General features: G+C 45.0%; 2 protein-coding genes and 1 long non-coding RNA gene across 7 annotated transcripts in view; 1 reads left to right on the top strand and 2 right to left on the bottom strand.

Annotated features, from left to right (window-relative positions):
- Window positions 1-10,658, bottom strand: part of CKMT2 (creatine kinase, mitochondrial 2) — a 36,103-nt gene extending 25,445 nt beyond the window's left edge. The window contains exon 1 of one of the 2 annotated variants that reach the window (XM_009208701.3): window positions 8,052-10,658. The gene's annotated coding sequence lies outside the window, so the exon portion shown is untranslated. Of the gene's footprint in view, window positions 1-8,047 lie in introns of both variants that reach the window. The other variant, XM_003899877.5, reaches the window with a different exon arrangement.
- The window catches only part of LOC103885215, a 65,241-nt gene extending 52,975 nt beyond the window's left edge, over window positions 1-12,266 (top strand). Inside the window, exon 4 of the long non-coding RNA XR_001903514.2 lies at window positions 10,620-12,266. This is a non-coding gene — a long non-coding RNA (uncharacterized LOC103885215). The remainder of the gene's footprint in view (window positions 1-10,619) is intronic.
- RASGRF2 (Ras protein specific guanine nucleotide releasing factor 2) overlaps window positions 11,208-17,891 on the bottom strand; it is a 265,347-nt gene continuing 258,663 nt past the window's right edge. For all 4 annotated transcript variants that reach the window (XM_031666740.1, XM_031666741.1, XM_031666739.1 and 1 more), the window contains one exon: window positions 11,208-15,682. In XM_031666740.1, the coding sequence (XP_031522600.1) occupies window positions 15,590-15,682 (93 nt within the window). In that variant the 3' untranslated portion in view covers window positions 11,208-15,589. The remainder of the gene's footprint in view (window positions 15,683-17,891) is intronic.

Here is a 17,891-nt window from a genome sequence, read left to right as displayed (position 1 = left end):
AAAATAAAACTGAAGTCTCTAGGACAGCAGGTAGTTTTACAACTTGGAGCCAGGTGCTTACATGAAACTACTACCCACTGACAGTGGGAGGTAGGGAGCTATCTTCCTTGATGTCTACATTTTCAAAGAGATGGCTTCCAGACCCTTGCAGGAAAAGAGTCCTAGGTTGTAAAATCGACTGGAGCCTTACTTAGCTTTTTAAAAGATTTATATACATTTCAAAGGGGCAGCAAAATACTTTACAATTTTTCTAAAGGAAATGCTCTAAGTAAAAGGAAGAAGCTCTTCCCCTTTTTGCATGGGCTTGTGGGGTAACATTCTGGAATTCATGAGGAGCATGAATTGGTTTCCTCCCTCCACGTGCTGGAGGGCACCGTGTATGAAGCTTGGCAAGGCTGCAGTCAGGGGTGGACAATCACTGGGAATTCCACACATCAAAGGGACAAGGGACAATCACTGGGTCCATCCTATACTTCAGAGGGACAAGACCCAATGAATGTAGAACTGGGCCACAGTTTCTCTTGGTTCTCAAAGCATGCTGGCCCACACATGATAGGTTATCATTAAATGTCTGATGAGTGAGTGAATGAATGTCAGGAGCCTGAGAGACTTTAGAGGTTATTTGCCTCAGCTGAAATTCAGGCATCCCTTTCCCTAGGCTCTCCTTAAATACCAGCAGTGCTGGTGATCCCACCACTTGCCAAAGCAACCCATTTTACTGGATAACTAATTATTACAACATTTTTCATATCTCAATAAGGAGAGAAAACAAAATCTTTCAAGGGCAAGGTACGTTTTTCAAAACAATCCCAAGAAGCAAGTATCCCATGTCACAGAGGAGGGAACTCAAAAACAGAGACTTTAACAGCCCAAGGTCACACAGCTAAAGGGAAATCACATGTATCGAGTGTTCTGCATCAGCCCCTCATTTAAATAAAGATCCTTTCACTCACAAGGGTTTACCATACAAATATTACAGCATGTCTAGATGGGGTCACCCCCTTTGTCTCCCAAGGAATGGAGCTGCCAGAGAGTTCCAGCCGCCTCAGATTCTCCCTGATTTCTCAGGGATGCTGAGTGTTTTCCCTCAAGCAGTGTTTCCACAGGCGAATGCCGAGGGGAGGCTAAGTATGGGGCCAAAATGCCCACAGCACATAGGTGTCATTCCAGGCAGCACTGAGGGGAAGCAGAACCAGGGGATGGCCCTTGGAGCCTTCCTTCGCAGGAGCACCACTCACCACAGAGTTCCAAGCGATCAGTGGGTCATGTGAGTCAAGGGCAAGTGAGTGAATGACACTGATATGCTTCAGGTAGGGAGAAGCCATGGTGGGCAGCATTGGAGGGAGGGGAAAGGGGGGGCGAGGAGGGGGTGGAGATAGTATTTGTCTACTTATTCATCTGATGACTGTTTACCTACTGTGTGGCAGCTTTTCCAGTCCTTAGTCTGAGGAAAAACCCTATGTGCTGAGCACTGGGTTCTATTAGTTTTATGAGTATTACCCCATTTAATCCTCACTACAGACCCAGGAAGTAGATGCTCATGTTATTCCCATTTTACAAGTGAGCAGATGCAGGGAGAGAAAGGCAAAATAACTCACCCAGGACCACACAGTTTGTGAGTGGCAGCGCTGGGATTCTGGCCCGCAGTCATAGTCCACCCACAACCAGGGCCCTTTGCTGGGCAACTAGAAATTGTGTGTGACTTGTGGTCTACTTGGGGAGCCAAAGCCTGTTGGGGGGTCCTGGGAGGGCATGGTCGGCTATGGGACAGACCATTCAACGATGTTGTTTGAGGAGCCTTGTCAGGTCTTAACCATACCAAAGCATTGTATTGCATGCCTCCACCCGCCCTGGGACTAGGACCAGGTCACACACTGCACAGGATTCCAGTGGAAACAACGAATAGACCCCTGCACACCCATGTGCATCAATGGAGGACTGTGGATGCCGTGTGCCCCCACTCCTCCCTCCCAACAGCTGCTTCCAGGCATCTTCCAGCTGGGGAAATGGCCATTGCCCTCAGCCCACAGCAGACTTAGCCTACCCTTGAATGCTGCTGAAAAAAAGAAGGGACTAAATGTGTCCCCTGTTCTATTCCTAGTCCAGATTCTTAAGGATGAGGACACAGCATCCTGAGCCACTGTCACTAATACAAATTTGCCTCTGAGGGACTCTGAAAGATAATTCCCCTGAAATTTGGAGAGTTGAATTAAGCTAGGACTGAGCGTGCCTGGAATTTGTGGCGGCCACCTACTCTAGAGGGCCTCAAGGAAAAACCATGGTTCAGGACAACCCTGACAGATCCTAGAGTCTAGAACAGAACACCTGTTCTACCGGGGATGGATTTGAACATGGGCAAGGCCAACCACCAAGTTCATGGCCTGTGTACAGCAAAGATTACGTTACATCCTGAGAGCTAAGCCTGGAAGCTCTTTCATCCATCTGTTTGTCCATCCATCCAACCATCCATCCCTCCACCTGCTCAACAAATGTTAGAGAATCAATCCCTGTGTCAGATACTGGGGCTGCCCTCAAGGAGCTTTTATAAAGTTCAGGGTACAGCCTGGTGGGGGAGACAGATCACTGTAAAAACCTACCACTATAATCCAAAGGACAGGAGCAAAAATAGTAAAGAGGAGAGAAGACTCAAATTTCCCTGGTGGGTCAGAGAGGGCTTTCTAGAGGAGGTGAAAAATCTTTGGGGCTATCACTTCACCTCATCCGGTGGATAAAGGGAGGACTTTCCAGATACAGTGGACAGAATGTGCAGAGGCAGGAGCCATAAGTGGCAGAGGCAGGGCAGGGACTGCAGAGACAGGCTGGAGCCGAAGCACGATGGCACTGGAGCCATAGCCAAAGGAACAAACCATGAGACCTGGGACTTGAGTTTGGAGGCAGTGAAAAGTGACGACAAGGTTCTTCGCAGAAGAGTGATTTTATTCAACTTATGGAAGGTTGACCCCAGACCAGTGCTGCCGAAGTGTGGTCTGTGGGCTGTTAGCAGTTCATGACAACATAACTACAGAAATTGAGAGTGAGCATTTAGAATACCTACAGCACTTTGATAGTCATTTTAGTTTTTATATTTTGAGCTGGCATTTTGCATACCTGTTTATTCTACTTTTTTTTTTTTTTTTTTTTTTTTTTTGAGACAGAGTCCCATTCTGTTGCCCAGGCTGGAGTGCAGTGGCCCAATCTCTGCTCACTGCAAGCTCTGCCTCCCGGGTTCACACCATTCTCCTGCCTAAGCCTCCTGAGTAGCTGCGATTACAGGTGCCTGCCACCATGCCCAGCTAATTCTTTGTATTTTTAGTAGAGACATGGTTTCACCATGTTAGCCAGGATGGTCTCAATCTCGTGACCTTGTGATCTGCCCACCTTGGCCTCCCAAAGTGCTGGGATTACAGGTGTGAGCCACCGTGCCCCGCCTTATTCTATTTTTCTAATAGTTGCACTTTATCACATTTTACAAATGTGTGGGTCTGCTATGGATTAGAAATAAGAGATTTTGCCACAGATAGTTTGAGAAGCCCAGCGTTGCCACTCAACAAATGCTGGTGCATTCAGATGGTGAAATATTCTGCAGCTATTAAAGGAGTTAAAACTGCCTCCACTTTCCTGGATGCCCATCTGTGACACCCTTTTAGGTTAAAAGGAAAAGAAAAACTTGCTTAGAACTGAATATGAGTGGTTGCAATTTTGTAACGATGATGTATATACATATACATTTTCATATATTTGTATGAACATAAAAGTTTTGAAGGATATTCATCCAACTGCTAAAAGGGTTGCTTCAGAGTACCAGACTTGGAGAAGGCAGATTAATTTTCTCTTAATGGAACTCTGTATTGTATCATTTGTAAAAATAAGCATGTATTACCTTTATGATAAAAAAGTAAAAACCTAAAAAAGAAAATTTTGATGTGTGTTAAAATTTTGGATTTCTAGGCTCCACCTTTTTGAATGAGTCTCTCCAAGAGTGGGGCCCTCACATGTATAGTGAGAAAAAGCTCCCCAATTACAGGATGTTACCAAGCCCCGCTGGGTGTAGCAACCCTGCATGGTGCCCACCTGAGCCTCAGCAGCTCCTCCCCGTCATGGGCATGATGAGGTCTCCCTGTGGGGTGTTGTGAAGATGACAGGACAGGCTGCAGTAGGCACTGAATAAATGTGAGTCCCTTCCCCTGATGACCCTAAGGCTATGGGATCATCATCACTCCCACCCCGAAGCCACACCTGATTACTCCAGCCGGCACTCGGCCTGCCCCTTTTCTGAATGCTTTTTGATTTTAGCTTACATTTGTAGCATTTAAATGTTTCATTTAATTTGAGAAAGAGTCTTGCTCTGTCACCCAGGCTGGAGTGCAGTGGTGCGATCTCGGCTCACTGCAATCTCCACCTCCCGGGTTCAAGCGATTCTCCTGCCTCAGCCTCCCAAGTAGCTGGGATTACAGGTGCCCACCACCACATGTGGCTAATTTTGTACTTTTAGTAGAGATGGGATTTTGCCATGTTGGCCAGGCTGGTCTCGAATTCCTGACCTCAAGTGATCCACCTGCCCTCCACCACAGCTGGCTTCATTCAATTTGTATTTTGTATCTCTGTGGACAAGACTTCAAAGGTGTCTATCACATACTTTCAGATCTACTGATCATCTTCTGAAAACCGACATCAGGGTTCACAAAATGGATTTAACCAATTGGGCTCCCCAGTTCTTCTTCCAGACTCCACCCCTCCAACAGTGTCTCCAATGACTTCCTGGCATCACCGAACAGGTCCTTCACTTGGCCACCTCTGAGCCTTTGCTTGAGTGTTTTCTTTTACCTGGAAAATCCTTTCCAACCCTGTACACCGACTGAGTCAAACCTTCTGTCTTCTTTTTGAACTAACATTTATGAGCACCTATCATGAGCCATGCATTATACAAGGGACCTTACAAACACTATCAGTCTGTGTAACAATCCTGCCAAGTATGCTTTATTTTGTGCATGGGGAAACTGAGGCTCAAGAGAAGTGACCTGCCCCAGGTTTCAGTACCAGCACACTAGTGGAGCTGGGATTTGAACCCAGGTTTGGCTCTAACCCTGGATTCAGCTTCCTTGCAGACCCCGGCACCTCACATACAGCCCTGCACTGACCAGCAGCTGGAGGGAAACCACCCTTGTGGCTTAAAAGCTGTGGCGCCACAGGTCATTCCACTCGGTCACACCCTGAAGACCGCAGAATTGCATTGACCACAGCAGCTCCTAGGCACAGGATCGTCACCTCAGGGCACATGACTCCTAGAGTTGCAGATTATCAACTGTTCTGTTTCCCTGTCCTCAGGCCTCTGCTGAAGTAGCCCAAATGCCAGGGACATTTCTGCCCGCTCCACTCTGACCCTAGCTGCTCAATGTGCCTGCCAGGCCTTGCGAGGGATGCTGTGCCAGTGTGAGGAGGAAGGTAGTCTCCAGCTTTCACCCCATAGAAGCTGTCTGCCTCAGTTTCCCTAACCTGGAACACCGCTATGACTCCTGAGTTGAAAAACACTGTTTACAGCATCTAGGCTAAAATTAGCAGAATGCCTGGGCTCCAAGCCAGGGAGATTTGGGGTGATGGGAAGGTGCAAGAGCACAGCCAGACAGAGCCAAAAGCAGTAATATCCTGTTTGTTCCTACACTGCCCTCCCCACTAAATAAACAAGGACAGCTGCATCAAGCCCTTTTGTTAAGTGGCCACACAAGCTGCACATTTCTTGGTCCCAGGCAGGCAGACCGGGAGTTCAGATCCCGGTCTAATGGTCTTCTCTGGTTCTGTGACATCCTGGAATGTGAAAGGGAGGCCTTGGGTTCTGTCACTGCCTCCAGCCTGAGCCCCCTGTGCTTCCTGGGCATCCCGGATGGACCATGTCTGCCTTTCTGCTGACTCAGACTTATTTCTGGGCCAGCCATTCAGTGTCCCTGTGTGTGAACTCCTCAGCCAGAGGGCAGGTGGAAGGCCCGGAGGAGGACCACATGTCATCTTTCCATCCAGAGAGCCACCCCAAAACAGAGGACGTCCTTGGGCTTGGACCAGCTCCACAGAACACACTGAACAAATTCTCACGATGCCAGGCGCCTAGGCCAGCAGAAAATGCCTCTCCCCTCCCAGTTCTAAGACAGCAAAGGGTTTGCATTACCTCACAAGCACTGGGTACACAGCCAACCTTAATGGGCACTCTTGGCATCACTGTTCTACTCAGCAAATAGACAGTCCTAGGCAGGAGATATTTAGAATCCTACTCTGTAAAACAGAGGCCTTTCCTAGGCCTCCTGTAATGAAGGCATGGGACTGTTACCAGACTTGTCCCTCAAGGGGTAAATTGTTTACAAGAAAACAGGAAGCTAGGAGCCATCTAGTCCTTTTAAGTGCTGTGAAGAAGTGGGCTGCCTTCTTCCCCGCCCAAGGGAGGGAGTCTCTGAGACTTCCCAGGCAGGGTTGGTGTGACCTCCAGCAGTCACCTTCAGCATGGGTTGCTGCTGGATTCCTGGCTCTGTGGGCAGAAGCTCCGAGAATGCTTGACACAGGCTGTATCGGGGGTTCCTTTGGGAAGACAAATGGAGCCTGCTCTAGGCTATGGCAGAGATGGAGGCCCAGGGCCTCTGAGTTAGGGGCAAAGTCAGTCCCCCTCCTGTGTCCGAAACCCCAGGACTCCTCATTCTGTATGGCACTCCCCCAACCCACAGTTTCCTTAGGAAAACTGACCTGGCTATGGGCCATTTCCTTGTGAGGTGATTTGGTCATGAGGCTGGCAGAGTCCATGGGGTGCATGTGGCACTCCTGTGTTTTGCTGGGACAGTACCTTAACCCACAGGCATGATTAACTCCAAAGTCTGGGGTCTTTGGAGAAGGTGCCTATCAGTGCAGAGGAAGTGAGGTGCCCACACCGCCAAACAAGGCCCAGAGCCTCCTGGAAGAGCCTGTCAGGAAGCCTCAGGCCACATGCTGTGGCCGTGCTCGCCTCCCTGAGAGGACAGACAGAACAGACCAAGGACACGAATTCAGAACAGAGAAAATGTGAGAGCCGTAGACAGGAAAAGCAGCCCTTCTGGAAACAGCGCACTGGTGTACCTAGCGTCACCTTGTCCTGAGGGCACTGACTGCCCCTCACTTGACTCGGCTGACATTGTGAGGGGTCACGAGCCTGGCAACACTTTCTGAAAGGTCTAAAGGGCAGCACTGAGGAGACCTAAAGGTTTTGCTGTTTGTCAAATGTCACTCTTCCTCACATTCGGAGGAGAGCATTTGAAGGCAGACCACTTGAGGGACAAGGACAGGACTGATTTTAACCCCAGGACTACCAAGCAAGCAAGCTAGCAAAGACTAGGCCTCTGCCCAGGTGCAACACATGGGGCCAATTCCACAGGTTTTTGTTGTTTTTTAAAATTAACTTCCAGTGGGAAAGGTAAGGATGGCAGGGAGGGGAGATAGTTACTTGGCTCATTATCAATGTGTTCATGTTAGTGATGGCAAAACTGAATCTCTAGCAATACTATTTGCCAGTTTAAACTGGGCCTGGCTATTGGGCTTATTAGTAAATAGCTTCTCAAAATTTTAATTTTCTAGTTAGTTCATCCCAAGTCACTGATTTACACGTCTTTTGAGACTGAGACTGCTGGGGAAAAACATTCCCAGAAATCAGTGGATTAGACTCTCTAAATTACAAGGGAAAGACATTTGAAGTTTAAAGTTGTCCCAAACTTAGCGTCAAAATACAGCCTTTAGAATTTTTTTTTTTCCAAATCAAGAAAAAGTCCTGATTCACTACCAAAAAGAGACTCTGCAGGCAGCGTGCTGATTTGTTCTGCTCCTGGTGCTGAGCTGCCCCCACCTGTGTGCAGGGAGGAGGGGGTGCTTCGGCCAAGGGCGGGCGCTCTGCTGGCTTTAGCGAGTCACCATTGCCTCCTCGCAGTCAGCGTCCTAACGGGGTCCCGGTCCACAGCCCTGCATCCACTCCTCCAAGGCCCTTCACACTGGCTCTAGCCATGACCCCTCTTTGGAGGAATAAAGCAGAGTTTCACGGACTCACCGACCTTGAAGCCGGAGTCTCCCACGTCCTGCTGAGCGCACACAGCCAAGAAGTGTATGTAGGGCGAGCTGGCCGGGCGGGCCTGGAAAAGCCTCCCTGGCGGGGCGGGGCCAGAGGACCTCGCCAATCCCAGCGCAGACCTCCGGGCGCACCGGCCCCCACAGCTGTACCGTTGAAGGCAGGCCCCTGGGCGCTTGGCTCTTCAGAGCACCTGCCCTTTCTCTGAAACATAAAAGGAGGAGCCAATCTTGCTCTCCAGGCCTGGTCCTGAAGGCTCCTCTGCCAGGGCTCTGGATCTCAGAATGGAAGGCCCAGCAGGTGAAATTGCGTATCTGTTGGGGGATTTGTTTCCCTCTTCTCTCAGGTGTACCAGCCTTGGGGCCCTGGTGAGTTCTGAAGGATGAACCCCTCAAGCCAAGGTCGGAGAGGAGGATATCTCAAGCTGCCTGGCTCCAGCAGCTGACCAGGCCCTGAGCCAGGGGCTGGAGGGACCTCTTTCCAGCGTCTTTGTCTGGGGCCTAGATCCAGGGACAATTACAGTCACGTTTCTGTTCAAGATCAGGCCATCTGCAGTAGACGGCTAGATCATCTCGCTTTCTGTCCACACCAGCTTAACCCACGGCAGGCCATAGCCCTGCTTAAAAATAGTCCTACTTGGGATATCCACCGCACGCCGGGAAGGTTGCCTGTAAATAGCAATGACCCAGCAGGATTTTGGACAGCAGCCCTGCCATTTCAAGGGAGCCTGCCTAGGCATCTGGTGACCGTCACGTACTCGGCTTCCGAGGCCACGTGGACATGACCAACTGGTTCCTGTCTCTTCTCAGAGCCTAGCTCATGCTCAAAGGACTTGATGGAGCAGGGGGTGGAGCCCCAGGAATAACCTTCTACCCAGTGTGCTTTCTCCTTCAGAGTTTCCATTTCTTTAAATCACGACCCATGTTTAAAAATATCATCGAATTTACCTTTGCATGGGGTACTGATTGGGAGAGCACATGAGGGGGCCTTTTGGCAGGACGGAAAGGTTCCTGATTGGGGTGGTTCTATAAAGATTGGGACCAATCAAATTAATTTCGTAGTCCTTTAAGGAGTCAAGACCCACCAGCTTGCATATTCCGTCATCAGGGCAGTCTCGGTTTCTTCCTTCTCAAAATAGCTCTTTTCCACACACACTTGTTTCAAGTCAGTTCAGACACCAAGTGAAATAAATCCAGTGACCCTGAAATAGCCCAGCTTCCAGATCCAGAAAATTACAAGGCTTTTGAAGAGCGTGGAATTGTAGATTTAAAGGATGGCAGTTATAGCAAAAACCTCCTTTTCCTCCCCAATTGCCTAATCAGCATTTAGGGCCCCCTCCACTCACCCTACCTCAACACCTTATATTTTACAGAGTAAATGTATATGTTAGTAAGGTCAGAAGAAAAGTTGGGTCATTGTTGAGACAAGAGAGTACCACTCTTCTTTTGGGGGCCTGGTCCTCTTCAAGCATATTATACAGGTGGTGTGATGGGGACGAAATCTCTACAAGGGACTCACAGTAGAAATTCTGGCTTTCTGGAAATCTTTCAAATGCCATCTCTGTCACATGCCATCCGTTCCCTTCTTATCGTTGCCAACTCCCTTTGAAGCTCTGGGGCTCTAGCCACACCAGGCTGTCCTGTGGCTGGCTTCTGCCACAGGGGCAGGAACAGAATTGAAGTATGCGACTGCCATATCATTTGCTTTAAAGGAAAATGTCCTGGACTTATTCTCTTTTCTCTTCCTGGGTCCAGCAGGAGTGTGGCTAGAGCAGGCCCCAAATTTGACCTCGTAGGCAAGGACGATCCCTTGTGGGATGGGCAAATAATAGGATGAAAGGAACCTGGGTTCCTGTGTCCCACCAGCCTGGATTGCTCATTTCAGAATTGGGCAGGAGGAACCCCTTTCCTTAGTCTATTCTTGCGTTCAGCAACTGTAACTTAATTCCATCAGCTCTAAATGTTACCACAACTTCATAGAAGTTAAAGTATTTTCATATATAGTAATCCATATAACCACTGCAGTAATTTTAGGGGTAGATAGGAGTCTTATTTCAGAAGCTCCTCCTAGGTGGAGCTTCTCCTGTCTCCACCACCCATTCAGGAGCGTTGAGCTGCCATGCAATTGCCTGAGCTGTTCTGGGTAGTAGTGAGTTCTCTGTGCCTGGAGGTAATCAAATATGGGCTGGGGATGTCACAGGAAGAATCTAAGCACTGGAAAGAAAGTGTGATTAGTTGATCCTTCATATCATTTCAAAGCTTTCCCCAAATTCTTTGAATTTTAGGGCCTCTTCTAAACTGTTTTTCTCCCTGAACTTTAGAAGTAATATTTAGAAGTAAAATAATATATCTGAAGGAATTCACTGCTATGAAGAAGATGTAAAATAAAAATAAAGCCCCTAGGCCCCCAGGCAAAACAAAACAGACTCATTGTGGTAAAAGAGACCCCAGAAAACATTAAAAACCAGGATTCTACAGCTTTGGCAAGGCAAGAGGTCAGTCACACCCAACGTTCCCCCACCTCAATAACTGCCTCAAGACTTTCTTTCCTACAGTTAAACTAAAACCAGTTCCTGAAAACTGTGTCTGGAAGATTTCTTCCTCAACTTCAACAGACAGACAACCTGACTTGGCGAACCCCCCTTCCCTCAATGCAGTTTCCCCATGACAAGTGTTGAGCCTTACGAAGCACTCTGTCCTCATAACTGACCGCAGACTGCAGCCGGTTCTGGCCGGTTTACAGAGACTGCACACCAAGTGTCTTTGTGCCCCGTGTTTCATCTTTTGAGGTATACAGTCCAATTTAACTACATTTTAATGTTAAGTCTCCATCCCAAAGTGAACATGGGTTGTATGTAACATGTATGATTACTATGCATGCATTAGGGCCTCATAAATATTCATAAGATTATCCTATAACCTACTAAATGTATATGTATGGCTCATCTCATTGGGCATAAATCTCAGCCTCTCCCTTTTTCTCTGAAGTGCTTGCTTTTGGCTTTGGCCAGAGGCTCTAGCCTGCAGACTGTAACCCTTTATAAGAAATAAAGTTCTATTTTTTTCTAAATGTATACATTTCATGGTTTTGACAACGTAGAAAAATGAGGAAAAGAGTTAAATGAAGAAACCAATGAGATTTCTGAATATTCAAGAAAGGTGAAGTTTAATTTGCATATAGGCATAACCTACACCTCACCTGGCAAGTGTTAGGCCACAGCACAAACCCCTCTGTCCAATCACAGGTGTCCACAAATTTGCAAAGTAACTGGACACGAACAATATGCTTCTCAAACTCACACACATATTCGTCCATCGCACACACACTCAAATGATAAAGAAATACATTGAAATCCTCTACAAGAGAGCTGAGCATAGTAATCAGATTACCTCACATGCGGACAGCACTTTGCACTTTACAGTCTAATCCATTTGGTCCTCACAATAGCCCTGTGAGGTAAGCAGCACAGGGATTACTATTCACACCATTTTGCAGATGAGGAAACTGAGGCTCAGGGATGTAGAAACACCAGCCTAAGGTTTTCCAGCTGGAGACTGGGCCTAGGACTCAGGGCTGGGATGCCCAGGTCAGCTCTCTTTCATAACTGGCTTTCCAATGAAAAATGAAATGAGCTGTGTAAAAACCAACATCATTAAGTATAATAGAACTATCATTTTCCTTGAGCAGATCAGACCAAGTACAGTCAATCCTAATGTTAATGTCATGCTGCATGATGAATAATTTTCTGAATCGTTCGTGTGTTTATTCCTACAACAAAATGACTGTTTTCCATTTTGGCTCTGCCTCGTCTTAATTTTAAGTCACCAATGGCCGATGAGAAATGGCACACTGATTAGATTTCATTAAGTCTTCTTACCAGAATTACATGGTGGTATCTATAATAGAGCCATTATTTAAACTTACAGTCTGATTTCTTACTGAAATGAAAATGATTCTTATTTATTGATTCCCTCTGGCTGTGGACATTAGCCTGGCTCTACCCTTCAGCTGTAAATAGGATGTTCTCTTTTATGCCATTTCAATAGTTGTAAAAATAATACATTTTGCAATTGTATTTTTAAAAACCTTTATACTTTCAAGTGAAGAGATTTTTTTTTTTCAAGGGGATAAAATCAAACTTTGAAAAAAAAAAGCTAAGTAAAATCTCTTGCTTTTAAATAAAAGTTATTTTTATTGGGAATAATCCCTGTATTGCATTACTGCTTTTAGTTAAGAATTTTAAAGCTGCCCAATCACTGCTGGCCCAAAAGCCTCGTCGTATGCAATAATATGAGAGAAAGGGCGCCGATCCATCATTACTCACTCCACATGGGACCATAATGGATTTTTCTCTTCCAAGTGATTCAGTTTCTCTGAGTTTCATTTGTTTATAAGTAGTACTTCCAGACGTACTGCAATTTAACACACAGTAATAGGACTTGGTGTGAGAGCCACTTGAAAATATTGCAACAGCCGTTTAAAATTCCCTCTTTAAATTCCTTCAGAAAAACACTAAGGAAAAGTGACAACGCTTTACTTCATGCCTGAATCTGTCAAATAATATATTGGATTAGGTAAGAGATTTGTCCCTGTAGCAAAACTAGATGTCTCAGTTAATAACCAAAGGCATCCCCTAAAAGCTCCAAGATAATTCCGTTGACAGTACAAAATGTGGGCATTCATTCGAAAGCCTGAAATTGGATTTTACTTCTGATTTTCTAGGTTAATTTTACAGTATACATGTTCGCTACTTGGCTGTTAGAGGTTGACCTCCCATCTCCTCTTATTTATGGACTAGAGGCAGATGCAGCTGGGAATGCCGGCTTTGTGTGTAGGCAGAAGAGAACGGGCACTTTAACAACACTGCAAATTGCTCTTGGGGATTTTTAATTTGACCAAATTGAAGGTGTTTTGAAATGTGCATTCCTCTCCCAGCTGGCACACAAATAGTGCAGGTCATCAACAGACACTCCCTCAGAGGCGGAGCTCTCTCTCTTGCTCTCTTGCAGCTCCAGGAAGGCTGCAGACTCCAGAAAGTGGTGTAATTCTCAAACAAAAATGTGAAGGGCTAGCAAGTGGCGCACCCCTGCAGTCCCAGCTGCTTGAGAGGCCGAGGCAGGAAGGTTGCTTGCGTCCAGGAGTTCGAGGCCAGCCTGGGCAACATAGTGAGACCCTGTTTTTCAAACAAACATAAAACCCCCTAAAAGTCAGCATAGCAATCGGCAGTGCCTAATATGACCACTGCGGGGCAGTTCCAACATCCTGCAGGAAATAGGTGCAAAAGCTTTGTCACTAACTGAAAAGCTGTGATCCAAAAGGGAAGGAGCATTTGGAAACTCCTGTCTTATTTTTTGTTAATAAGAATGACTGCAGCGTCTCTGAAACATTTGGGTCAAAGAAATGAGCCCAGACTTCCACAAAAAGCACATGCAGAACCATCCTTTCCCTCTGAAGGACTCTAGCAACTCCACGGCAGATAGAATGCATCAACCTTTCCATGTGTTTGGCCTGAAACTAGTTTGTGTGTGGTCCTCTCACAGATTTGTCCCAGTTTTAGTTCACCTGTCAGGACTATGCTTTTGAGCCAAGAAAGCTAACCTTTACTTTTCTTCTGCAAGACCTCGAGGTGTTTGGTGCAACTGATACGTATTATTTCAAACCCTCAGCTTCTGAACACTGAGAAATAAATCACAAGTTATGCGTTGTTAGGATCCAAACCGCCCATGCTTCTCATCATGCATCAAGATGCGTCAACCTCTTATTTGAAACTAAAGAGAGCAAACAAGCAACTTTAAAAAAGAAAAAGAAAGCATCCATAAGGAACCCTCCTTGGGTTGAGTGCTACACTGTTGGCTAATGTGAACTATTGAAAATATTTTTGGAATGGTCTTCAAATATTGTATTTTCTTTTACTTAGTTGATATTTCACTATATAGTTACATACAGAGATGGCGCTTACCATGCAGAAAATGTACATTCTCTACCTCTATGGTACATTACCAATGCTAGCTCTTCCACTGGGTCTTAAGAGCCAGCAGGTGGAATTTATTAGTCAGCTGTTAGCTCTAGCAACATAATTAAAGTGCAAGGAAAGAGGGAAAACAGCCAGACAGATCAATTTTTCATTGTCAGCATCAATAAGTTTCATGCCGCTAAGAGAAAATGTCAGGTGCAACAGGTTCAGGGAAATAGAACTATATTTTTTCTCTTCCTTCTTTTAAAGCAGCAGTCTCCCTGAGAAGAGAAGAGGGAGGTAAACAATGAGATAGCCCTATTTCTTCAACAACTGACAATCTCGGGAAAAGTAAGGTCACTTCCCCAGCCTTGGGTAGCAGGACTAACACCTGCATTTGGTTTTGTAATGTAAGAGCTGTTCGGTGGTTGGGCCCATTTCCCATGCACTTATAATACTCTCAGAGATCTCTCAACATCATTTTGTAAAGAAAGAGATCTACGAACAGCATATGGAAGTGTGGGATTTGAAAAGAAAATTTCACTGAACTGTTTTTTAAAAAAATACAGCCAATGTTCATAGTAAGCCTAAAAAAGGTCTGTGTAAATAAGAATAGATTCCTGCAGTACTATGAGCGGGGAAAGACAACAAGCAAAGCAAGGTGCAGAGATGATTTTTAGGTATAGATTTTCACTCAGCACTGAAACCCATGATTCCCCACAGCACTTGGTGGCCTTCTGTCTGTTCCACAGTTTTGTCGGTGAGATGGACGTGCACCTTCTTGCAAACTGCAGCTGCCTCTCCAAGAGGGTTGGCGGCTTAGGACCAACAGTCTCAAGGAAAAGCTCCCCACCCACCTCAGCCAGCCACTGTCTGGAATCCTCTGGGGCACAGCCTACTGCCTTTAATTAAGGAAATGTTACATACAAATCCATTTGTGTTTCGTTCTTTCTTTCCTATCCCGTTGCCTAAAGACTGGAAAGCCAGTTTCAGAAGGTACCATTCCCCACATAGAAATATTTAGAATGCACTGAAAACCATGCACATGCTGTAGACTGAAATTGCTTATGTGTTGGTCCATCTCTGTAGAGGAAGTGTCAGCTTTTCTGTGAAGCTTATACCAAAAGGAAATGTAATGGAACCAGTCAAATCCTAGAAGATTGGTAGGTGTGCCCAGGCCAGTATAGTGCCAGAGAAACATCACAGGTCTTTTTCATGGATCCTTGTCCCTGAGTTCTAACAGAACACGGACAGAATTTAAAATTTACCAATTTACCTGCTTTGTTAAAATGGCAACTACCATCTCCCATCTAACATTCCCTTACGTAAAACGTGCCACCAGCTTTCTAAATAGCCATCTTTCACCTTCCCACCCAAGTTTGAAGCATCTGTCTTTGACCCAAACAGCTGGGTTTCTCTCTGAATGGAGACAGAATTCCAGTCTGGTTCTATCTTCTTTGGTGGAGAAAGGAGACTGGCTTCGTGCTGTACCATGTGAGGCAAGGCATACACAATTCTGTCTGTCCTGCTTTCCATGAACATCCCGTGGACTCAGGGGCAAGGCCAGATCTTCAAGCAGGGAGTCGAGGTTCAATTTTTAGTGACAGCTCATATAGCGTATCTTCATCTATGATAAGATCTTTGTCAAGCAAGTACTGTGTGACCTGAAAAAAAAGGGGAAGTCCCAGCTTTTACCTCTTTCAGATACCACTGCGTACATTTTCTGAGGGAATCTAACACAATTCAATATTTTCTCTTAAATGCCTAAAAATCTTATTTGACCAAAAATCTCAAAAATGTTTCCATTGTTTAAAAAAAAAAAAAAAAAAAAAAAAGCAAACATCTCTAGTCCTCTCTCAACCCCCAATCCCAGGTACCTCCCTCAATAAGAACTACTGCTACTAATTGGTTTGTGTTCTCCCAGTTGTTTTTCTATGTCTTTATCGAGATTACATGTACTTACAGATATCATTTCCCCCCCTAAAAATGGCATCACGGTGCACATTTTATTCTGCTTTCATCTCTTAATGATAGGTCAGAGAGAGCTCCCTATGACAGTAGATAGAGCTCTAACTGCTATACAGTATTAATAGTGCAATATATTGGAGCTTATTTAATAATCTCATATTGATGGATGTTGAGTTGCTGTCAATACTTCACTGTTACACAAAGTTTCGGTGAATTCCTTGTTAGCATGCTTCCCGGTGTGCATGCGTGAATACTCTGCCAGGCTAGGGTAGACATCAGAAGTGAAAGGAAAGCAATTGACACTAGAAATGAAAATGTTGGGGCATGGGGGATTTCCATGAAAACATTTCTTTAGTTTTATTGAAATATAACACACAAAAGTGAAATGAATAGTTTGATCCATTTTGACAGATGTATACACCATGTAACTTACATACATTTCATGATAAAGAACAATTTCAGCATCTCCCAAAGTTCCCTTATGCACCTACCCAGTCAGTCTGCTCTTGGAATCAAGCACTGCCCTGGTTTCTATCACCACATATGAGTTCTGTCTACTTTGGAACCTCATATTGATGGAATCACACAGTGTGTACTCCTTCATGTGTGGCTTCTTTCACTCAGCATAGTGCTTTGAGATTCAGCCTTGCTGTGGCCTGTACCAGTAGTCTGCTCCCTTTTATAGCTGACTATTCCATTGTAGAGATGTACCATAATTTGTTTATCCATTCATCTGTTGATGGACACTTGAGCTCTTCTCAAATAGAGGCTATTATTTAGAAATGTTATGAACATTTTATACAAGGCTGTTTATTTTTTTTGAGACCCAGTCTTGCTCTGTCGCCCAAGCTGGAATGCAGTGACACGATCTCAGCTCACTGCAACCTCCGCCCCCTGGGTTAAAGCGATTCTCCTGTCTCACTCTCCTGAGTATCTGGGACTACAGGCATGTGCCACCATACCCGGCTGATTTTTTTTTTTATTAATAGAGACGGGGTTTCACCATGTTAGCCAGGATGGTCTCGATCTACTGACCTTGTGATCCGCCCGCCTCGGCCTCCCAAAGTGCTGGGATTACAGGCGTGAGCCACCGTGCCCTGCTATACGAGGCTTTTGAGGAGGATGCTTTCATTTTTCCTTTGGATAAATACCTAAGAGAGAAATTGCTAGGTCCTAAGACAGGTGCTCATTTAACATTTTAAGAAACTTCCAAATGGCACAGTTTTGCAAAGTGGTTGTTCGGTTTTATTCTCACCAAAAATGGTAAGAGTTCCAGTAATTGAATATACCAATTTTTAATTTTAACTGATGATGGATAATGACCTGCAACGCTTCCAAACCTACAGTATGTGACAGTACCTGTTTTCCCATATCCTAAGCAAGGTTTGATATTATCAATCTTTTAAATTTTTGTCAATCTGATAAGTGAAAATGATGTCCCACTGTAATTTACATTTTCTCTCTTTACTAGAGGAGTATTTAAAAAATATTTATTGGCCATTTTGTTTCTTCTGTGAATTAACTATTCACAGGTTTACGAGTTGAATTGTTTATGCTTTTCTTATAGACTATAGAAATGCTTTTATTCTGTTTCTTTGTTTTATATGTTGCAAATGTTGTCTCCTTGTCTACTGCTTATATGTTGACTTAAATAATTGTCCTCTGTCATATAGAAATCCTTAATTTTCATTAACTTTATCAAGCTTGGCTTTTACAGCTTTTGCATTCTGTGCTTAAGAAGGTCTTTCAAATCCAAAGGTCATGAATATTTTATCCTTTATTTGTTTCAAATAATGTAAATACTTCTTTTTAAACTTAGGTAATGAACTTATCTGGAATTTATTTTTGTGAATGGCAAGATGGAGAGCCAAAATTCCTGTTCTATTTATTGAATGGTCAGTTTCT

This window comes from Papio anubis, chromosome 5 (assembly GCF_008728515.1).
Source record: "Papio anubis isolate 15944 chromosome 5, Panubis1.0, whole genome shotgun sequence".
Classification (NCBI taxonomy): Eukaryota; Metazoa; Chordata; class Mammalia; order Primates; family Cercopithecidae; genus Papio; species Papio anubis.
Note: the sequence above shows the minus strand (reverse complement) of the source record. Positions and strands in the feature narration are given on the sequence as shown.